This window comes from Suncus etruscus, chromosome 15, assembly GCF_024139225.1.
Source record: "Suncus etruscus isolate mSunEtr1 chromosome 15, mSunEtr1.pri.cur, whole genome shotgun sequence".
Classification (NCBI taxonomy): domain Eukaryota; kingdom Metazoa; phylum Chordata; class Mammalia; order Eulipotyphla; family Soricidae; genus Suncus; species Suncus etruscus.
The window spans coordinates 19,055,961-19,080,309 of record NC_064862.1 but is presented as its reverse complement, the minus strand read 5'-3'; the positions used below and the strand labels follow the sequence as shown (position 1 = coordinate 19,080,309).

Here is a 24,349-nt window from a genome sequence, read left to right as displayed (position 1 = left end):
TGTGGCATTTTATTTATTTTTTTAATTTGTTTTCTATTTTGGGTCACTCCTAGCAATCCACAGAGGCTCCTCCTGGCTTGGGCTCAGGGGTCATTGTCCTTATGGAACCAATCTGTGCCAGGTTGAACTCATGCTTCCTGCATGTAAATTATGCACTCCAGTCTGTTGAGATCTCTCTGGCCACTTGTGACATTTTATGTTTTGTGTGTGTGTGTGTGTGTGTGTGTGTTTCCAACCACCTAGAAGGGACTCAATTTTTTTTTGTGTGTGTGTGTGTGGTTTTTGGGTCACACCCGGCAGTGCTCAGAGGTTGTTCCTGGCTCCGGGCTCAGAAATTGCTCCTGGCAGGCATGGGGGACCATATGGGACGCCGGGATTCGAACCGATGACCTCCTGCATGAAAGGCAAACACCTTACCTCCATGCTATCTCTCCGGCCCCAGGAACTCAATTTTTATTGGATGAAGTATATCTAAGACAGTTGATATATAATAATTGGATGGGTTTTTGATTAAGGAACATTTAATCACAATGGAAGAAAGTGGTCCTAGGTATTTGATTTTCTCTAACATATATAATTTATACCCACTTCAGATCTCTGGGTCCCATCACATCAGTGCATCCTTTTTAATTCCTTTTTTTATTACAAGACCGATCTTTTTTTTTTTTTTTTAAAGTCAGTCAAATTGAGCAGTGGGGGGTTATATACCAACTTTTGTGATACTAATAAGTTCTGATAAACCACTGCCATTGGACCAGCCAAGACCAATCTTTTAATGAACAATTATTTATCCCTAGTAAATGTATACCTTGTATGAATTCAGGAAATACGGACAAAAGAGAAGAAAAAGATAATTTAATGCCTTTTGTTGTTGTTGGTTTTTGGGACACACCTGGCAGCGCTCCAGCTACTCCTAATTCTGCACTCAGAAATTACTTCTGGCAGGATTGGGGGCAATATGGAATACTGGGGATTGAACCTGGGTCAGCTGCATGCAAGGCAAATGCTCTATCCACTGTACTATCACTCCAGCCTGTATGTTGCCATTTTAAAGGCATTCTGCTTTCTCAGGGTTTTGAATCTGACTTGTAGAGTGTTTTTTTGTTTGTTTGTTTGTTTGTTTTGTTTTTTCGGGCCACACCTGTTTTGTGCTGAGGGGTTACTCCTGGCTAAGTGCTCAGAAATTGCCCCTGGCTTGGGAGGACCATATGGGACGCTGGGGGATCAAAATGTGGTCCTTCCTTGGCTAGCGCTTGCAAAGCAGACACCTTACCTCTAGCGCCACCTCACTGGTCCTGTAGAGTGTTGTTTTTTTTTAATTTTAGAAATTAGATCTTGATGCTTTTATATGCATGAAAAAATTTTTGTATGATACTGATAAATTTAATATTTATTTTGTTTCAGCTTGCTTGAATTTCCTGAAGCTATGTAAAATAAAATATTATAATTATTGCCTTATTCACAATGTGCAGGTGAGTTGGTGGATATTAGTTATATCTGTTTTTAAAATTGAAACCGTTGATCAAATTTTGAATTAAAAAAGTATTTTATATATTGTAGAGGGATTTTATCATACAGACTGGTGATCCTACAGGGACGGGCCGAGGAGGAGAATCTGTTTTTGGGTAAGTTCCTTTATTTTTTAAATTATTTGTATTTGGCCACAGTTGGTGATGCTTGGGCTGATTCCTGGCTCTGTGCTCAGGATCCCTCCTCGTGAAGCTTGGGGGACCATCTGGGGTGCCGGGATCAAACCCAAGTCAGGCCAGGCAAACAGTCCACCTGCTGTGCTATTACTTTGGCCCAGTTCTTTGATATTTTATTGAACTAAAATTTAAAAAGTTTCTCAATATTGTTGAGAATATGGTTTATTTTCATCTGCATTTTAAAATATAGTTAAAATATACATTTTCTAAATAGAGCCAAAAATGAAAAGTATTTGGAGTCATAGTGACATTTCTATAAAGAGCAGGGAACTGAATATGTTGTCAGTATTTCTGTAATTCATGCTGAGAGCACTGCTCTTACATAATCTCACTGTATGTGCTTTCAGTCAACTGTATGGTGATCAAGCAAGCTTTTTTGAGGTGGAGAAGGTGCCGAGAATTAAACACAAGAAGAAAGGCACTGTATCTATGGTGAACAATGGCAGTGACCAGCATGGATCACAGGTTAGAATATAGGTGAAAAGGAGTTTTAAGTGGAATAGACGATGTGGGAGGAGCTGCCAGTTACTGCCCTCTGTTTTTGGTGGTGGGATTTACTGATGGTGCTCAGGGCTCACTCCTGACTCTGTGCTGAGGGATCACTCTTATGGGGCATAAGGGACTATAGTATATTGCAGGGAATTGAACTGGAATAGGCTGGGTGCAGGGCAAGAGCCTTTTACCCTGTACTGTTTCTCAGGAACCAGCATTATCTCTTCTTTACTGACATTATTTTTTGTTGTATGCAGTGCTGGGGATTGACCCAGATTCAGCTACATTGTGCAAAACAAGCGCCTTGCCCTGTCTCCCTGATTGTTATCTTTTTCTTTTTTAATTTCATTTAATTGATTTTTGTTTGTTTTCTGTTTTGGACAGTTCTGGGGATAAAAACCATGCCTTACACATGTAAGGCAAGGACTCTGCTGCTGGACTGCTTTTCTATTTTTTTCTTTTTGTTCTTTGTTAGACTGCTTTTCTAATTCACAAAGTTATCTTTTTTTTTTTTTTTTTTTTTTGGTTTTTGGGTCAGACCCGGCAGCACTCAGGGGTTACTCCTGGCTCTGTGCTCAGAAATCGCTCCTGGCAGGCTCGGGGGACCATATGGGATGCCAGGATTTGAACCACCGACCTTCTGCATGCAAGGCAAATGCCTTACCTCCATGCTATTTCTCTGGCCCCCCACAAAGTTATCTTTTATTTTTACTTGTTTTTTGGCGACATCTAGCCATGCTCAGGGTTGATTCCTGACTCTGTGCTCAAGGATCACTCCTGATGGGCTCAAGAAACCATATGGAATGTTGGTGAGCAAACCCGAGTCCACTGAGTGTGAGGCAGGCAACTTACCTGCTGGACTGTTGCTCTGGCCTTCAATGTTATCTTTTTTCCCCCAGCTGTCTTTTTAAATTACCCCAGAATGAAAGAGTTTCAGCTAGCAGTTAGAAGGAAAAATTGCACAATGTATAAAACTGTGCAATGTATAAAATGTATTTACTTGTGTAAATATATATAAACTTTGGTAATTTAGTTCTTTTCTGTGTTCTTTATCCATTTTGAAGAATGTTGATAATACAAAAATGTACAAAATAACACTACCCACAATTTCATCATCTAGGGATCTTCACTATTCACATTGTGACCCAAATAAACACATCCTCTTAATGTTTTTTACTTATTTTACAACTGGTCAGGTTGAACACCTTTTATTCAATATGCAAAAGATGAACACATTTCTTTTTTTTTTTTTTTTTTTTTGGTTTTTGGGTCACACCCGGCAGTGCTCAGGGGTTATTCCTGGCTTCACGCTCAGAAATTGCTCCTGGCAGGCACGGGGGACCATATGGGATGCCGGGATTCGAACTGATGACCTCCTGCATGAAAGGCAAACACCTTACCTCCATGCTATCTCTCCGGCCCCCTCATGATTTTTTTTTTTTTTTTTTTTTTTTAGATGAACACATTTCTACTTGTTTACCCACTTGTTTCTACTTAGTAAAAAGTATAAAGTGACTCAGCTTCAATACATTTAAGCAGTGAAGGAGGAAAACATCTACTCATTGGAATTTTTTTTTTTTTTTGGTTTGGGGCCACATTTAGCTGTGACTCCTATTGGGCTCAAGGGACCCTATGAGGTGTGGAGGATTGAACACAGGTTCGCTGCGTACAAGGCCTTATCTCTCTCTCTCTGTGTTCCCTCTGTACTTCTCTCCAGCCACTTTCAATGGGATTATTTGAGGATTAAACTAGATAAACTGCTTTCATGTGACTTATATATGTATGTATTTTTAAAAATTCTGTGTCTTTTTATGTAGTTTCTTATTACCACAGGAGATAATCTAGATTACCTTGATGGTGTTCATACAGTGTTTGGTGAAGTGACGGAAGGCATGGATATAATTAAGAAAATTAATGAGACCTTTGTTGACAAGGACTTTGTACCTTATCAGGATATCAGGTGTGGTTAAAATTTATTGACTGAATTTTCTGCAATATCTTAAGCTATGGTGACAGTGTCCAATAGAGTTAGATGCTACGTAACTCTAAAATGTAAATTAATATAGAACTGTTAGAGTCCTTCTAAAAAGCTTTTGTTTTTTTATACTTGTACGAATTATTTATACTTGCTTTTGTTGGGAAGAACTACTCTTTTTGTGATTTTAAAATACTGATTATGGGGCCCGGAGAGATAGCACAGTGGCGTTTGCCTTGCAAGCAGCCGATCCAGGACCAAAGGTGGTTGGTTCGAATCCCGGTGTCCCATATGGTCCCCCGTGCCTGCCAGGAGCTATTTCTGAGCAGACAGCCAGGAGTAACCCCTGAGCACCGCTGGGTGTAACCCAAAAACTAAAAAACTAAAAAAAAATACTGATTATGGAACAGTAGGAAAAAACTCTTAAAATTTTGAAATTTGCATATTACATCTTAGAGTAATGCAGAAAAATAAATGCAGCAAACAAAAACCAGTATCACTAATATTCTAGTAACATCCTTATACAATAAAATTTAAGAGCTTATGCTTTTTAGACATTGTAAAGACTTAAGACATGGGGCCCGGAGAGATAGCACAGCAGCGGTGTTTGCCTTGCAAGCAGCCGATCCAAGACCAAAGGTGGTTGGTTCAAATCCCGGTGTCCCATAGGGTCCCCAGTGCCTGCCAGGAGCTATTTCTTTCTTTTTTTTTTTGGTTTTTGGGCCACACCCAGAGGTGCTCATGGGTTACTCCTGGCTGTCTGCTCAGAAATAGCTCCTGGCAGGCACGGGGGACCATATGGGACAACGGGATTTGAACCAACCACCTTAGGTTCTGGATCGGCTGCTTGCAAGGCAAACGCCGCTGTGCTATCTCTCCGGGCCCCAGGAGCTATTTCTGAGCAGACAGCCAGGAGTAACCCCTGAGCACCGCCGGGTGTGGCCCAAAAACCAAAAAAAAAAAAAAAAAAAAGACTTAAGACATTTGTTAAAATAGATGAAATAATATAAAAGTAAATTTGACTTGGATTTCTTTTGTAAGGATAAATCATACAGTGATTTTAGATGATCCATTTGATGACCCTCCTGATTTATTAATTCCTGATCGGTCACCAGAACCTACAAGAGAACAACTTGATGTAAGTAGATTTCTCTTTTGATGGAATGTTCATGAATATTAATACTTTGTATATACATTTGTTCCCTTTTTATTTTATTTTATTAGGGCCCTGAGGGCCACATCCATGCTCCTCTTGATTACTCCTGTGCTCAGGATTCATGTATGGACCCTGTATTCAGGGAGATCATATGCGGTGCTGGGAGTCAAACCAGTATCAGCCACATGATACTCAATACATCTTAACTTCCGCTATCTTTTCCTCCAGCTTCTTAGTGTGTTAAAACATTTCATCTGTGTGGTTATCATTTTTTTTTTTTTTTTTGTGGTTTTTGGGTCACACCCGGCAGTGCTCAGGGATTATTCCTGGCTCCAGGCTCAGAAATTGCTCCTGGCAGGCACGGGGGACCATATGGGACGCGGATTCGAACCGATGACCTCCTGCATGAAAGGCAAACGTCTTATCTCCATGCTATCTCTCCGGCCCCGTGGTTATCATTTTTACTAGAATAAATTTAGTGTCACTTAGAGAGAGTCTTACTTTTCTAGCTATCTTTTTAGGTCTCATAGTGAGTGAGTGAGTGGGTGGGTGGGTGGAAAATTTTTATTGAAACTTAAAAAGATGTGAGGGGAGGGAGATATATATATGTTTCTCCAAAGTGGAAATAAGCAAAGAAATATAGTGACAAGTAATTGAGACACTGCATTCAAGGGAAAACATGGTGTTGTAAAAGCAAGCTTCCTTCCAGATTTGTTTGTTTGTTTAGGGCTTAGAAATTACTCTTTGCTTAGGACTTTGTACTCAGGCATCACTCTTGGTGTACTCAGAGGACCATATGGAGTGCTGAGGATTGAATCTAGGTTAGATGCAAGTAAGACAAGCAAGTGTCTTACCTGCTATACTATTTCTCTGGCCCCATAATTATTTTATGTTTCCTTAACACTTTTGTTAAGTCTTTTATGCAAAAAATTAAATATGGAAATGTGATATAGACATAGAAAATGTTTTAGTCTTTGATTCTTTTTTTTGTTTGTTTGTTTTTTGGGCCACACCCGGCGATGCTCAGGGATTACTCCTGGCTGTCTGCTCAGAAAAAGCATTTGGCAGGCATGGGGGACCATATGGGACACCGGGATTCGAACCAACCACCTTAGGTCCTGGATCGGCTGCTTGCAGGGCAAACGCCGCTTTTCAATCTCTCCGGGCCCTGATTCTTTTTTTTTTGTTTTGTTTTATTGGGCTGCACCTTGTGGGCTTGTTCTTGGCTCTGTGATCAGGGAACATTTTGAGTGGACTTGGGACACCATTTGGGGTGCCAGGGATTGAATCTGGGTCAGCTACATGCAAGTCAAACTTCTTGCCTACTGTACTATCACTTGGCCCTCCTCCACATCTTTTAAAGTTAGAGGTCTGCTTACCCAATTACCTTTGTAGTAGGATAGATACACCAAAACACACAGAATGGGATCTATTACTTAATATCTAAGATCACTGACTTCTTATTTAATTAACTGCTATAAATATGTTTGATTTCTATACATTTTGATATTATAAAGTCAATGTGAATACTATTATCAAATTAACTGAAATCAGTTATCAGTGCTTTTTTGTTTTGGATTTTGGGTTACTCATAGTCAGGGGTCTCAAACTCGAGGCCCGTGTCCCCAAATGGCCCTTCGTACATTTTGTGGCCTTGCCCTAGAGGAATCTTTTTTTGTTTTGTTTTGTTTTAGGTGTTTGGGTCAAACCCCCCAATATTCAATGTTCAATGTTCAATGTTACTGACTTTGCACTCAAGGATCACCCCGACTTTGCCTCCTGCGGCCCCCAGGTAAATTGAGTTTGAGACCTCTGCTCATAGTGGTGTTTGGGAGACTGAATGCAGTGCTGGGATTGAACCAGAGCTAGTAGTGTGCAGTCTTAGTACCTTAGTTCCTTTTACTAGCTCTCTGGAACAATATGGGATGCAGAGTATCGAACCCAGGTTTGCTGCATACAAGCCAGATGCCCTAACTGATGTATTATTGCCCCCCCCCAATTGTTTCTATTCAATATCACTTTAGAAGTGATCATGGGATTAAATTTTATGTATATTAAAGAACATTTCAAAGTTTAAAATTTGATTTCCATGCCTTTCTTAATATTTGATGGACTAAAGCAGGGGTCCCCCAACTATGGCAGTCTACATGTGGCCTGCCGGGTGTGCTTGTCACTGCTGCCAGTACTGCTTAGCATTCGACTCATCCTGGACTCTTAGTGCGTATGTGTGGGATGTGCCTGCACTCTCCTACTCCCCTTCTTCTCTCTGTCTCTTGACTCAGCCTTTCAGTCTTGTGCAGGGTTCCTCAAAATATGATCCACCAAAAGCAGCCCATAGTTCCCATTGTAATACTGGTAACTTCCAGGATTGGAACCACCGACTTTCTGCATGCAAGGCAAATGCCTTACTTCCATGCTATCTTTCCGGCCCCAGTTTTTTTTTTTTTTTTTTTTTTTTGGTTTTTGGGCCACACCCGGCAGTGCTCAGGGGTTACTCCTGGCTGTCTGCTCAGAAATAGCTCCTGGCAGGCACGGGGGACCATATGGGACACCGGGATTCGAACCAACCACCTTTGGTCCTGTATCGGCTGCTTGCAAGGCAAACGCCGCTGTGCTATCTCTCCGGGCCCCGGCCCCAGTTTTTTTAAACTATAGTTCGGCCCTCAAACAGTCTGAGGGACAGTGAACAGGCCCCTTGTTTAAAAAGTTTGAGGATCCCTGGACTAAAGTATGTATCTTCCTTGTGTCTCAGATTTAATTATTTTCAGTGACTGTGATTGGACCCGTGGGGTCTCACATATGCAGGGCAGGCTCTCTATTGCTGAGCTACCATACTCTGCTCCCTTGGTTCTTATTTTTTGATGTGGGGGTTTGGGCCACACCCAAACCTCAGAGGTTACTTCCTGGCCCTGTATTCGGAAATCGCTCCTGGCAGGCTTGAGGGACCATATGGGAAGCCGAGAATTGAACCTGGGTCTGTCCTGGTTGGGCTGCATGCCAGGTAAATGCCCTCCTGCTGTGCTATTGCTCCGGCCTGGTTCTTATTCTTAAAATATATACATATGTGTAAATTCTGCTTTACAGAGTGGGCGAATAGGAGCAGATGAAGAAATTGATGATTTCAAAGGAAGATCTGCTGAAGAAGTAGAAGAAATAAAAGCAGAAAAAGAGGCCAAAACTCAAGCTATTCTATTGGAAATGGTAAGATAGTTAATCTTTGTTCAAGTGGTCTGACTTTATTTTGTGGGGAGGATTGGGAAGAACCTCCCCAGTGTTTCTGGGAGCCTAGGAGTACACCCTCCAGCTTGGGGTTCCATGTATTTTGCGAGTATTTAATGCTTACTTATTGTGACCTACTGTCACAATGTTACTTTTTGACCATCTTAAAATGTTAAGAAGCTGTTTTCTGATTAGGTTTTATATGTTTATTGTACAAAAAAATTTTTCTAGAGAGTAGTAAGTGCTCTTTTAAAAAATGGGGTTTAAAAACTTAGAAACTGAGTTTCAATAGGTTTTTTGTCTGTTTGTTTCTTTGTTTTGGGACCAGATCCAGTGGTGGTCAGTGTCAGTGGTTAGTTCTGGCTCTGCATTCAGGAATCATTCCTGGAAGGCTCAGGGTACCATTTGGGGTGTTGGGGATTGAACAAGGGCCAGCCACATCAAGCAAATACCCTACCTGAAGTACTGTTGCTCCTGCCCCTTAATTGTTTATATTCATATTATTTTAAAAGTGTTTATAAGATTGAATTTTATGTATATTAAAGAACATTTATTTTTCACAACTGAAGTATTAAGATTAAATTTTGGAGTAGTTATGGAATATTATAGGATAAAATAAACTTCAATAGAAATTGCCCACTCTTGAGGCCGGAGAGATAGCATGAAGGTAAGGCGTTTGCCTTTCTTTTTTTTTTTTGGTTTTTGGGCCACACCTGACGTTGCTCAGGGGTTACTCCTGGCTGTCTGCTCAGAAATAGCTCCTGGCAGGCACAGGGGACCATATGGGACACCGGGATTCGAACCAACCACCTTTGGTCCTGGATCAGCTGCTTGCGCGTTTGCCTTTCATACAGAAGGTTGGTGGTTCCAATCCTGGCATCCCATATGGTCCCCTAAGCCTGCCAGGAGTGATTACTGAGCGTAGAGCCAGGAGGAACCCCTGAGCGTTGCCGGGTGTGACCCAAAAACCAAAAAAAGAAAGAAAGAAAGAAGGAAGGAAAGAGGGAGGGAGGGAGGGAGGGAGGGAGGGAGGAAGGAAGGAAGGAAGGAAGGAAGGAAGGAAGGAAGGAAGGAAGGAAGGAAGGAAGGAAAGAAATTGTGCACTCTAGAAGGAAGGTATGTATTTTTTATTTTTGTTTGCTTTTAAGCTATATGCAATAGTATTCAGGGCTTGTTCCTGGCTCTGCACTCAGGGATCACTCCTAATAGGGCTCAGGAGGTCACCTGGGTTTGCTGGGGATTGAACCCAGGTTGGCCCAGTACAAAGCAAGCACCTTATCTGCTATACTATTGTGCTGGCTCTCATTTTAGCATTTTTAGTGGGCCAGAGTTTTGCTTTCCCTTCCGCTACTAACATTGTATAATTTTGCTGTCTTACTTTTTTTTTTTTTTAAACTTTATTTATTTATTGCTTGATTGGGTTTTGGGTCACACCTAGTGGTGCTCACGGGTTCCTCCTGGCTCTGTACTCAGAAATTGCCCCTGACAGGCTGGGGGACCATGAGATGCCGACAATAGAACCAGGTCCCTCCTGGGTCAGCCGCATACAAGGCAAACGCCCTACTATGCTATCTCTCCAGCCCCTGTCTTTCTCCTTTGGGAAAGAAGTTTTTTATTTGATAAGTCCTTTAATATTATAGCAAGGATGATTTGGTGGTGATGAGTTGCTTTCATTTATTTATATCTATCTATCTTGCTTTTTTTTTGTTAGTTTTTAGGCCAAACCCAGTAGTATTCAGAAATCACTTCTGGCAGGTTAGGGGACCTTATGGGATGCCAGGGATTGAACCCAGGTTAGCCGCATGCAAGGCAAACATCCCATTTGCTGTGGTATTGCTCTAACTCCTCAAACTTGCCTAAGATGACTTTTTTTTTTTTTTTTGTGGGAGGGAGCCAGAAACCCTTGTGGTGCTCAGCGCTATTTCTGGCTCTGTGCTCAGATAACACTCCTGGCAGGCTTGGGGGACCATATGGAATGCCAGGGATCGAACCTGGGTTGACTGCATGCAAAACAAATACTGTACCTGCTGTGTTATCACTCTGGCCCAGTTACCTAATTTTTTTTTTTTTTTAAATCTCTAAAGCTTTTACTTTGGGTATACATTTTTATGTAAACCTAGACTAACCACACTAGATGGCTTTAATGCGTGTACCCAGAGGTGCTCAGGGCCACAAGGAGCACCTTGGTAGGTGCTCAGGGGCCTCCACGGTTGCACCCAGTCATGCTGGTGGCCATTGTGGACCCTGGTGAGACACATGGAAGGCAGGCCGCCTAACTACTATCCTATTTTCCCTTGCATTGAAAAAATCTGTCATAAAATATAATGTGATAGCCGTGATATTCACACCAGAGTCCAATGAGAATTAGCTGTTAATATTGTTGTTGCCAGGAACAATGGAACTTTGAATTTGGAATTCTTTCTTAGATTTCTTTCTTTCTTTTTTTTTTTATTTTTTATTTTTTTATTTTGAATTATGAGAACAAAAGATGCAAAGAAAGAGGACAAGGTAAAGTTACAGTGGAAGGACAATCAGCCATAACATAATTCTCAGAAGAAGTCCCCTTGCTGATATCTTAACTTTGAACTTTCAGCCAAAGAACGTTAAGATAAATAAAACAGAATCCATGTGCAATTACTTTGTCCCTCAAGTCCCCAGATTGTAGCACATTATAATATTTCTTAACAGCACACAAGGCAATCTAAAGCCATAAAACTTACATAACTCCTTAAACATTAGAGGCATAGTATTTTTTACATTTCCATGTACATGCATATTAGCTTAAGTTAACCTCAAATTTTAAGTGGGTACATTTAACCTCAAATTTTAAGTGGGTGCATTTTAAGAATTAGAGTCAAAGGAGCACAGTAAAAATGGTGTTAGAGTGACAATTGTTGTTTGCATAGGCCCACCAAAATATGAGAGGCATGGAAAGGAATAACCTTGGCCTAAATACAAAGAGATCCTACCCCTGAAGTTTCCTGGCATAAGACCAACTCTAGGCTTCAGGCAAGTTATCGTCCGATCCAAGACATTGTCCATAGTGCCAACACACTTTTCACACAGTCTCTGTTGTTGGTATCATGTTTCTGTATTAAAGATTCTGGAATCTGCATATCCTAAATTGAAGTCATGATGTGGAGTGTCTTCTCGTTTCACCTCACCATGAAAGGGCAATGCAGGAAGCCCTGTCCTGTAAGCAGGTCGTTGTTAAGTCTTCTCATTGTTAAGGGAAGTCTCTTCAGCAGGACGATGTCTGAGCAGTGGTAGGGTCTTCCGTGGTAGAGGATTGCTTCCAGGTGATGTTATGGACAAACCTCACAATTAAGGGGCAATGCAGCAAGCCCTGTCCAGTAAGCAGGTCATTGTTTTTGTTAAGTCTTCTTAGTGTTAAGGGAAGTCTTTTTTTAGTAGATCGATGTCAGAGCAGCTGTAGGGTTTTCCCTGGTAGAGGAATGCCTCCAGGTGATGTTATATACAACCTTGGATGTTTTGTAGATGTCTTCTCTAGATCAGGGGTGAATGGAGAATGCCCATTCTTCTGAGGCCTGTACCAGGTCTTTATGTCAATGTTCAGGGTGTAAGGTCTCATTGCACTACAAGATTTGTGTGTTCCCATCTCTATTAGATAAGAACTTATTGGTATGTATAGTATTTTCCCATTTTAGTGTGCCTAAGCAAACAAGAAATAAATCCACATGGTGCTATCAGATATATGGGGACGTAAGAACATTTCCAACAATACCCATGACTTGGTTCAAACATAAGCATTAAACTGAGGGATTCTTTCACACCAAGTTTCATATTGAGCAGTTCACAAAGAGAAGATAAAAAACATGGGGGGGGGGATCATCACTGTATAAGAAAATATTCAGCAAAAGTTATAGCCGTCAAAGAAAACACCCATAAAATGTTGAAGAGACATAAGTGTCCTTTTTATGCCTTTTAAAATAGTTGGGTGGGTGTTAACTCCAGGGCACCACTTTGATCTGTGACTTAGGACTCTACAGTACTTAAGTTAGAAAGGGTAAATGAGGAGTAATGATGATAGAAGTTAAGGAAGTTAAAGAGAAATATGACCTTATGAAGGGGTATGCAAAAGGGCAGAGTAAAAATGGACATTCTTTTTTTTTTTTTTTTATATGTTTTTTGTGGTGCCTATCGATATAACTGGAGTCCTCACTGGATATTTGACACTTCTTTTGGTACTGGTGGAGTGTTTCACCTTCTTGTTCTCATTCACTTCCCAAATTGATGATGAGAACCTCTAGAAGGATTCTACCCATTTTCGGGGTATTAGACCCTTACCCCAGTTTATTTACTTTCTCTTTTTCAGGCAAAACCACGTAACTTGAACTAGCTAGCCCTGCCCCCACTTACAGGGGGAAATAAGGGAGGCAGCAAGACCAAACTGATGCAAGACTACTAAGTAGTAGGTTAGATACAGAGGGGACCATATATTCTAGCCGCCCCGAGGGTGAGGGAAGAGGAAATGGGAGGTAGGACAAAAACGGAGGGTTAGGGAGGACAATTTGGGGATGGGAAGCCCCCCTGGTTTTATGTAAATATGTACCTAAAATATTATTGTCAACAATATGTAAGCCACTATGATCAAAATAAAAATTATATTAAAAAAAAAAACAAACCACTCCAGAGAATTCCAAATTAAAAAAAAAAAAATGGACATTCTGCATACATAAAAACATAATTCAATGATAGTGAGTACTATTAATGTTTTCTATATTTTGAAAATATAGACTGGACAGAGATTACCAGTGACTTCAAGAAGCAACCCCACTAGGCCTGGTTAAGAAGGCCTCCGGCATGGCGGGGGCCTGCCAAACCTCCTCCTGCTAGACTCCTGGCTCCCAGGAAGGAGAGATCCTTCAAGAAGCTGGGAGGCCAGAAGTCTTTTTTTTAAAGTTTTATTGTAACACTGATTTACCAAGTTGTTCATTCAGTCCTTTCAGGCATTACATGTTCAAACAGCAATCTCACCTCCAGTGTGAGCTTGCCTTCCAGTGTCCCCAATCTCCCACCTACCACCCATAGTCTACCTCCATGTACATTTACTTTTAATTGTTTATTACAACACAAAGGCAAATGGAATTAGCAAAACTGAGATCAATACAGGTCAATTTGGAATAATTGTTCTCTCTCTCCAGGGTGTTACTAGAGTCAGTATCTAAGGTTTGCTGGGCTGTGGTTGGGGCTAGTTGAGCCTTTGAGGATATTGGGTAATCTCACTGAGATTGATAGATTACTATGGAACTTTCCAGCAGATTTTCTATAAGATTTACTTCTCTGAGCTCACAGTTTAGAATGTAAATTGGATAGTTTTAGGAAATCAGCATTGTAGACGTGAATACGGTATTTAGAATACAAATAAATGAAGGAATTGACTTATATTCTTCTTATTTATTATTTAGGTGGGAGATCTACCAGATGCAGACATTAAACCTCCAGAAAATGTTCTGTTTGTGTGTAAATTGAATCCAGTGACTACAGATGAGGATCTGGAGATAATATTTTCAAGATTTGGGCCAATAAGAAGGTAATCTCTCGAAGTAGTGAGTCAGAAAAACTAGGTACTGGCAATTTTCTTTCTTTTTCATTTTTTTATTGTTTTTGTTTTTGGGCCACATCCTGGTTCTGCACTCAGAAATCTCTCCTGGCAGGCTTGTGGGACCATTTGGGATGCTGGGGATCGAACCTGGGTCTGTCCCCTGAGTAGGCTGTGTGGAAGGCAAATACTTTATCACTATGCTACCACTACAGCCTGGTATTGGCAATTTTCTAATTAATTTTTTGATGAGTCTGTAAACTTTAATTTTATTCTGGCATATTTTGAAATTAAGCTTTTTTGTGGTAGGTGTACCAGCCCTGTTGGCTGGCTAGGGTCGACTTCCTCCTCCTGATGCGTTCATTTTTCTGTGGTAGGGGACCAAGGATGTGCCCCCAGCTCCTGACTGGGACAGAATGGGTCCCAGGCTGATGACCAGTGAGAGTTTATTCCCTTACAACATACAGGAGTCTGGGGTCCATCCTGAATTAGCTGCATGCAAGGCAAACACTTGTATTATCTCTCCGCATCTGTATTGTTTTTATTTTTCATTTGTAGACAATTTATATACTGACTGCTTGCCAGTGAGGAAGATGAGGATTTACTTCTGTGACTATCTTGTTTTTTATTCTCACTTCCTGTTGCTTATGTCATATTTTCGATTAGATCCTTGTTCAGTATTTACATTTTATTTTATATTCATACACTGTAACAACTGTGAAGTACATGTTATAATGTGATTACTTTTCCTCTCCTTATGTTTTATTTACTTTTATTATTCATGTTTTTATTTTATTTATTTACTTATTTTTGGTTTTGGGGCCACACCAGTCAGTGCTCAGGGGTTACTCCTGGCTCTGAAATTGCTCCTGGCAGGGCCAAGAGGACAATTTGGGATGCTAGGGATTGAACCTAGATCGGCTGTGTGCCGTACCCTCTGTGCTATTGTTCTGGCCACTATTTTTAAAGTTTTGTTTATTTATTTTTGTACTGTTGGGCTGGACTCAGGGCTGACACTTGCAAGGGAAATGTATCCCTGGGTACATTTTTTTTTTTTTGGTCCATACCTGGCAGCATTCAAGGGTTATCCACTGTGTTCAGGGTTCACTTGTAGTGTGTGTGCCAGGGCTCCAGATCTTGTTCCAGATTGAACTGGAGTCACCTGCATGCAAGGTAAGTGCCTTAACTCTTACATAATCTTATAAGCATACTTTATTCTTTTAAAGTTAGATTAATGATATATGAAGAAATGGATAAAACAAGGTATTTTTTAAAATTAATTAAAAACATATTTCACTGTGTGATACCCAGTTACAGTTGAGTTTCAGTCATACAATATTCCAGCACCATCCCATCTCCAGTGCACATTTCCACAGCCAGTGTCCCTAGTTTCCCTCCCACCCCTGCCTGCCTCTGTGGCAGACATTTTTCTTTTCTTTCATCCTTTTCCTTTTACATGCTGTGGTTTGCAATATTGTTACTGAAGTTATCATCCTTATCACTTTACCTCCATTCAGTACCTAGATCTAAATGAGGTATTTTCAACCCTTGATTAAGAGATTAGTTCAGTATAGTAGTTATCCTTATATGGTTAGCTTTAAACTTGGTTTACATTAAAATTCAAGATTTCCAAAGCATAAACATATTGGGCATTTATATATATATGACTATACATTACAGTATATGAGCTGTTCTGTCATTATATCATGAGTAGAATTTATGATTAAACAAATTAGCAGTTTATTTTACTCTTGCCAAAAGAAAATTAAAAATTTTTATTTTATGCATTAGGAATTCAGGATGATAGCTCTGGATAGGACATTTAAAGTAGAATAAATAATAATGAAACAATTTGGAGAAATGTCATTCCATGAATTTAAATTTTACCTCTTTTATTTTCTTCACTTTTGAAGAGTAAAAGTGAATGCCTTTGCTTTAAAAATCGCATTTTTTTTCAAACTTGCTTTCAGTTGTGAAGTTATCCGGGACTGGAAGACTGGAGAATCCCTCTGTTATGCTTTTATTGAATTTGAAAAGGTAAGCCATAATTATTGGTATTAAGTTGGTGTTTGGGGCCCGGAGAGATAGCACAGCGGTGTTTGCCTTGCAAGCAGCCGATGCAGGACCAAAGGTGGTTGGTTCGAATCCCGGTGTCCCATATGGTCCCCCGTGCCTGCCAGGAGCTATTTCTGAGCAGACAGCCAGGAGTAACCCCTGAGCACCGCCGGGTGTGGCCAAAAAAAAAAAAAAAAAAAAAAAAAAAAAATTGGTGTTTGATATTGTTTTCATCTGATTAAAAAAATGTGGCGAAACCTGGATTGTGGATCATTTACCTGGGGGCCGGTAGTGATTCTTTTTTTTTTTTGGTTTTTGGGCCACACCCGGCACTGCTCAGGGGTTACTCCTGCCTGTCTGCTCAGAAATAGCTCCTGGCAGGCCTGGGGGACCATATGGGACACCGGGATTTGAACCAACCACCTTAGGTCCTGGATCGGCTGCTTGCAAGGCAAACACCGCTGTGCTATCTCTCCGGACCCCCGGTAGTGATTCTTGAGTGCAGTCAGTAGTAAGCCTTGAACATTGGGGGGTATGACCCAAACAACCAAAACAAAACAAAACAAAACAAAAATGATTCCTCTTAGGGCAGGGCCACAAAATGTTGTACAGAGTGCTGTGAGTTTGAGACCCCTGGTTTAGATGGTTTAGGGGTTTAAGTACTCTTAAGACCCCAGTTCTATTTTTTTTTTTCTGGTTTTTGGACCACATCCGTCGGTGCTCAGGGGTTATTCTTGGCTCTGTGCTCAGAAATTGCTCCTGGCAGGCACAAGGGACCATATGGGATGCTGGGATTCGAACCACCATTGGTTCTGGGTAGCGCTTGCAAGGCAAACACCCTACTGCTGTGCTATCTCTCTGCCCCCACAACTCAGTTCCATTCTTTATACCATATGTGGTTTCCCCAAGTGCCACAAAGAGTGACCCCTTAGCATAGAGCCAGGAGTAGCTTCTGATCACTGCAGGGCACCCCCACGGCACCCCCCCCCCCAAAAAAAAAAAAGGACCTGTAACAAATTCGCTTTCCACCTGTTGCTGTGCAGAAATGACAGGCTTTTCTCAGAACAGGCTTAATAGAGAAAACAGGTGGACATGGAGGCCAGGGTCCTTACAGCAAAGCCGTTGGAAAATTCAGGCAGCTTTCAACCAACAACCATCAACACAACCAACAACAACCACCAACACCACCAACTAAACCCCCCCTTACTCCAGCTGGGGTGTTTATACCCATCCTGGCCACTGTTTTTCAATTCGATATAGGACTCTAATTGAGAGACTGCTTCACTCTTAAAGGGACAAACCCTTTTTTCGGTGTGTCATACAAGAATATAAGAACTCTTGTATGAAAAAAATAAGTCTGTAAGCTGAGAAAATTAGTTTGCCAAGCTTCCTAACTACTTTTCCTGCTATTAGTTTCTGTTGCCATTGGGCATTTGATAATTTCCCTATGGAGTTTCTTTTTTTTCTTTTTTTTTTTCCCCTTTGGTTTTTGGGCCACACCCACGCTCGGGTTACTCCTGGCTCTGTTCAGAAGTCACTCCTGGTAGGCTCAGAGGACCATATGGGATGCCGAGGAGCAAACCCAGGTCTGTCCCCCCAGCCCCCCTATGGAGTTTTTTCGTCTGATGGATATCATTCAACATTATACTCTGCAGATCCATCCACTTTGCGCGCGCGTGCGCGCACACACACACACACACACACACACACTCTCTCTTAACATTATACTCTCCAGATCCATCCACTTTGCACTTGGCACACACACACACACACACACACACACACACACACTCTCTCTCTCTCTCTCTCTCTCTCTCTCTCTCTCTCTCTCTCTCTCTCTCTCTCCTCTTTGTCTGATAGATATCATTTAACATTATACTCTCCAGATCCATCCACTTTGCAGCAGATGCCATTACCTTATCTTTTCTTAGTACCCCATGATGTAAATGTTGTAGTTTATTGATCCAGTCATCTGTTGGAGGGCATTTGGGTTGTTTCCAAATTTTGGCTATTGTATCTAGTGCTGCAATGAACAGAGGAGTTCAGATACCTTTTCTATGTTGTGCTTTGAGTCTCTAGAGTATATTCTTAGAAGTGGAATTGCTGGGTAATCTGGAAACTCAATTCCTAGGTTTTTTGAGGAATGTTATATTGTCATCCCCAAAAGACTGGATCAGTCAGTATTTATGCCAGCAGTGAATGAGGGTCACTTTTCCCCTAGTCCTCATCAACTCTGGAGATGGTGATTATTTGTGATATGTGCCATTCTCTGGTATGAGGTGATATAGCTCATTGTTGTTTTTATTTGCATTTCCCTGATGATTAGTGATATAGAGCATCTTTTCATATGATATTTTTTGGCCATTTGCATTTCTTTTTGAGCAAGTTCTTGTCATCTCATCTCCCCATTTTTTGATGAATTGTATAAATATTTTTGTAGAGTTCTACCAGTGCTTTATATATCTGGGATATTATTAAACCATTTTGTCAGATGAATGGATGGGCAAATAATTTCTCCCTATCTGTGGCTTGTCTTCTGGTCTCTCTTTCCTTTGAGGTGCATATTCATACCAAGTGGATAAGTTAAACTTCCTATCCTTTAGGTCAGATATTGCCATTAATGGACTGTTTGGTTTGGGTTTGGGGGTGTACCCTGCAATGCTTAGGGACCAGTGGTGCTGGAGTGGACCTGTGGGCTCTGGGATGCAAAGCCACCTACTCTAGCTCATTGTGCCATTCCCCCAGCTTTCCAATATTTGTATGTGATTTTACTTTTTGTTTATTTAGGGCCACATCTGGATGTGTTCAGGGTTTACTTTTTTGGGTGGGCGAAGCACACCCAGTGATGCTCAGGGGTTACTCCTGTCTCTGCACTCAGAAATTGCTCCTGGCAGGCTCGAGGTCATATGGGATGCTGGGGATCGAACCTGGATCCGTTCAGGGTCGGCCTCGTTCACGTCAAGCCTCATCCCTCCATTCTCCCTAGGTAACTTGACCTTACCTGCAAGACCCCGCCCATTCCTGGGAGGGGTCTTGGAAAAGGTAGATAAGGCCTTTGACCCAGGGGATTAGGTGCTCTTTTGGTCTTTTGTCAGCATGGAGGTCAAAGGGAAGATGGCTGAAAGGAGTTAAGATGCAGGGCTAGCTAAGAATGGCTGTGCTTAAAAGGTTATGATAGAGGCCACGCATGTGGTGGATAGGGTATGAATAAAGTTGATGCTTCCTGATGCCTGTCTCTGGATGAGTGATTCCGCCGTTCACCTAAACCTGGGACCCTCCAGCTGAATGGGGATTGGGGAGCCACGTGGCCTGGGATGGCAGAGAAAAATCCCTCCATCCATCCACCTCCATCCAGCTCCATCATTAATTATTTAATGCAACACACGGCAAACACCCTTCTGATGTGCCAAGCTCCAGCCCCCAGTTTGCAGATTTTAAGTAAAGGAAATTACGTTTATAAGACAATTGGCAAGTAAATTTAAGTAAATTTAATTCTGCTGGAATTTATTTGCCTTGGTTCAAATCCTGACTCTCTTACGCATGGAATAATCTTTGGCAGTTTTTGTACCATTCTAAACTGGTTTTCTCCTTTGAGAAATGGCATCACTGAGTTGTTATCAGAGTTCATTGAGGATAGTAAATACAAAGATACAAAGCATTTACTAACATTTAGTACACAATAAGCTTTTTTTTTTTTTTGGTGTTTGGGTCACACCTGGCAGCGCTCATGGGTTACTCCTGGCTCTATGCCCAGAAATCGCTCCTGGCATATGGGATGCTGGAATTCGAACCACTGTCCTTCTGCATGCCAGGCAAACACCCTACCTCCATCTTATCTCTCCGACCCTATCACATAATAAATAAGCTTTTGCATATGCTTAGTAGTGCCAGCCTTTTTGTATTTTTCATATTCTAGCTACAAAAAATTTTTTTTTTTTTTTTTTTTTTTTTTTGGGTCACACCTGGTGCTGTTCAAGAGTTAACTCCTGGCTCTGCATTCTGAAATCACTCTGGTGGTGCTCAGGGGACCATATGGGATGCTGGGGATTGAACTGTGGTTGGCCACATGCAAGACATGAACTTGAACTGCTGTGCTATTGTTTCAGCCCCCCCAAAATCTATTTTTTTTTTTTTTTTAGTTTTTGGGTCACACCCGGCGGTGCTCAGGGGTTACTCCTGGCTGTCTGCTCAGAAATAGCTCCTGGCAGGCACGGGGGACCATATGAGACACCGGATTCGAACCAACCACCTTTGGTCCTGGATCGGCTGTTTGCAAGGCAAACGCCGCTGTGCTATCTCTCTGGGACCCGAAATCTATTTTTATGAGTTTGTTTCTGATTGCTATTAGGAAGAAGATTGTGAAAAAGCATTCTTCAAAATGGACAATGTACTTATAGATGACAGAAGAATCCATGTGGATTTCAGCCAGTCAGTTGCGAAAGTTAAGTGGAAAGGAAAAGGTATGTTGGTTCATCCTTCTTCCATCATTTCTGTTCTGCTTTGCTTACTTTTCTCTCTTTTTGACTCAGTGCTTTAAATGTGGAGAAACAGTAGTGCTGTTAATGAGGAGTTATTGAAGTAACTTCTGTAGTTTCTAATGCCACATAGCTGCTCCCTGGAATCTGTATCTGCATTATGTTTAATTTCCCTTTTGTGATTCCCAGACAGCAGCCAGAGGTTTATTGCAAGGACCAAAAAATGTGACGTGACTTGAACCCGTTGGTGCTGCTCGGTACCCTCCATGGCCACACCTAGTGGTGTTTAGAGACCAGGTGCCAGGGATGCATGCGCCTTAGCACCTGTGTACTATCTCCAGAGTCTCAGGGTTTTATACTTAGAGTCGCTACACCACTCCCTTCGGCGTATTGTTAAGGCATTGCCACCATTGTTATCCCAAGGTCTCTTCCTCTCTTTGGCCTCATGTTTTAATTCAATCATATTTACTTTAAATCTAGTTTTAGGTAAAGTCACAGCCATGATGACCCTTGTGGCTTTGTTATGTAAAATCGTCATAGCTCGGGCCCGGAGAGATAGCACAGCGGTGTTTGCCTTGCAAACAGCCGATCCAGGACCAAAGGTGCTGAGTTCGAATCCCGGTGTCCCATATGGTCCCCCGTGCCTGCCAGGAGCTATTTCTGAGCAGACAGCCAGGAGTAACCCCTGAGCATCACCGGGTGTGGCCCCAAAAACCAAAAACCAAAAAAAAAAAAATCATTATAGCTCATCATCACTGCAGTGCCCATGACTCTCCACTTAGTTCTTTCATCATTTCTCATTAGTCTGCTTCCTCCTTCTCCACCAGCTCCCCCATACTTGGTACTTTTAGTTTGGTGCTCAGAAGCTAAGGATGCGTCACCCCACAACATTGGCTATTCCCTTGTTTGTTTCTTAGTATATCATACATGAGTGAGATCTGTGGACAGATAAGGATTTCAGTCCTCATGTCTCTCAAACCTAGAACCCTCTCAGATCTCAGACTTAGGATCCCAAGCCCTCAATTTCCTTTGGACTTTAGGGCATTTGTATGGGGGTAGAGGGGGACTACACGCGGTTGTGCTCAGGGGTTACTCCTGGCACTGTGCTCAAAAATTGCTCCTGGCAGGCTTGGGGGGTGCTGGGGATCGAACCCAGGTCGGCTGCATGCAAGGCAAATGCCCTACTGGCTGTACTATCACTCTGGCCCCAAGCTCTTCAGGATTTACTAACTTCTCTAAAATGTTTCATTTTTCAGCCTGAGTATTGACTAATTTGAAAGTATTGTAATAGCCATATATACCATTAGGTGGCAGCATATGACTATATATACGGTATGTGTATACTGTCAATTAAAATACAATGGAAGATGACTTGGGATGGTTTTTTGGTACTCAGCCCCCCTCCCCCCCTTTGTTTTTTTTTGGTTTTTCGGGCCACACCTGTTTGATGCTCAGGGGTTACTCCTAGCTGAGCGCTCAGAAATTGCGCCTGGCTTGGGGGGACCATATGGGACGCCAGGGGATCGAAGCGGTCCTTCCTTGGCTAGCGCTTGCAAGCAGACACCTTAACTCTAGCACCACCTCGCCGGCCCCATTTTTTTTTTTTTTTTTTTTTGGATTTTGGGTCACACCCAGCAGCACTCAGGGATTACTCCTGGCTCCACGCTCAGAAAATTGCCCCTAACAGGCACGTGGGGGCCATATGGGATGCCAGGATTCGAACCACCGTCCTTCTGCATGAAAGGTAAACCCCTTACTTGGTTCTCAGCCCTTTTTAAAAATTTTTTTGATTTTAGTTTTGTTTTTTGGCCACACCCAGTGATGCTCAGGGGTTACTCCTGACTATGTGTTCAGAAATCGCTCCTGGCTTAGGGGGACCATATGGAAGGCCAGGGGATCTAACTGCGGTCTATCCTAGGGTTAGTGCATGCCACTTCTATGGCCCCTTAAATTATTTTTTATTTTATTTTATTTTTTTGGTTTTTGGTTTTTGGGTCACACTCGGCAGTGCTGAGGGTTTACTCCTGGCTTCTAGGCTCAGAAATCGCTCCTGGCAGGCCTGGGAGACCATATAGGATGCCGGGGTTTGAACCACCATCCTTTTGCATGAAAGGCAAATGCTCTACCTTCATGCTATCTCTCAGGCCCCATAAAATTTTATAATTTTTTTTTTTTTGGTCACACCCGGAGGTGCTCAGGGGTTACTCCTGGTTGTCTGCTCTGAAATAGCTCCTGGCAGGCATGGGGGAGCATATGGGATGCTGGGATTTGAACCAACCACTTAGGTCCTGGGTCGGCTTCCTGTTAAGGCAAATGCCATTGTGCTATCTCTCTGGCCCCAAATTTTATAATTTTTTAAATTTAAATCTTACCACCACTGTCAGCCTCCCATTTCTAATGTTCCCAGAGTCCATCCCATGCCACCACTCCCCGCCCCAGTCTGCCATCACAGCAGCCACCTTTTTTTTTTTGGGCCACACTGGTGACACTCAGGGGTTACTCCTGGCTATGCGCTCAGAAATTGCTTCTGGCTTGGGGGACCATATAGGATGCCGGGGGATCGAACCGCGGTCAGTCCTAGGCTAGCGAGTGCAAGGCAGATGCCTTATGGTTTGTGCCACCACTCCAGCCCAGAAGCCACCTTTTTTAAGTTTGCTTGTTAGAGTTGAGTTTAGGTCTCATGATTTTAGTGTTGTTGACTCTGTGGCTTGGATATTTAGTTCTGTCCTTTCTTAACACCATCAGTGCACCTGCGTCCCCTTAGCTCTAGTATTTCACATCTGTCTTTCTCCTCCTTCACTCAGTTTCTTCCCTTCTTATTGTACTCTTGGGCCGAGTCTTCTAGGCAGCCCCATTTAAGCTATTGGATTCCTTCATATACTTATCACAAATAAGTGAGACCATCCTCTAATTATCCTTCTTTGGGATTTCTTCATTTAACATAATATTTTCCAGTTCCATCCATGTTGCTGCAAATTGCAGGATTACATCATTTCTTACAGTATTCCATTGTATATGGAATTGTACATTGTATATTTCATTGTATATGGGACATCAGCTTGTCTGTTATTGGACATGTAGGTTGATTCCAACTGAGTTCTGTGATGAATAGCAGTGTGCATATACCTTTGGATTTTTTTTTTTTGGTCACGCCCATTAGTGCTCAGGGGTTACTCCTGACTCTGTGCTCAAAAATCGCTCCTGGCAGGCTTGGGGGACCGTATGGGATACCAGGATTCGAACCACCGTACTTCTGCATGCAAGGCAAATGCTCTACCTCCATGCTATCTCTCTGACCCCCTTGAATGAATGTTTTTCTGTCCTGGGGATAGATACCCAAAAGTGGAATTGCTGGGTTATATGGGAGCTCGATTCTACGTTTATGGAGAACCTCCTTAGCCTTCTTTCTGTTCTCTGATATATATGCCAACTGTAAAGTAGTTCTCATAGATATTTTATAAAGTAAGTGATCCCTTTTGATCAATTAGGTGATTTTTCTTCTTTTTTTCCTCCAAAGGTGGTAAATATACAAAGAGTGATTTCAAGGAATATGAAAAGGAACAGGACAAATCATCTAATTTGGTTCTGAAAGACAAAGTCAAGCCTAAACAAGAGTATCCTTTATGAGACCAGCCGTCTGTGTGTGGTGATGAGTCTGCAGATGCCATGTGGCATGTGTTTGTTCTGTAAGGTCCTGTGGCTCTAGAC

At 41.9% G+C, this 24,349-nt stretch overlaps 1 protein-coding gene across 1 annotated transcript in view; it reads left to right on the top strand.

The window, feature by feature from the left end:
• The window catches only part of PPIL4 (peptidylprolyl isomerase like 4), a 36,618-nt gene that overhangs the window by 5,636 nt on the left and 6,633 nt on the right, over positions 1–24,349 (top strand). Inside the window, 10 exon segments of the mRNA XM_049789347.1 lie at positions 1,405–1,472; positions 1,561–1,625; positions 2,054–2,171; positions 4,016–4,158; positions 5,215–5,311; positions 8,414–8,530; positions 13,978–14,102; positions 16,082–16,148; positions 20,515–20,626; positions 24,159–24,255. Of these exon segments, the coding sequence (XP_049645304.1) occupies positions 1,405–1,472; positions 1,561–1,625; positions 2,054–2,171; positions 4,016–4,158; positions 5,215–5,311; positions 8,414–8,530; positions 13,978–14,102; positions 16,082–16,148; positions 20,515–20,626; positions 24,159–24,255 (1,009 nt within the window).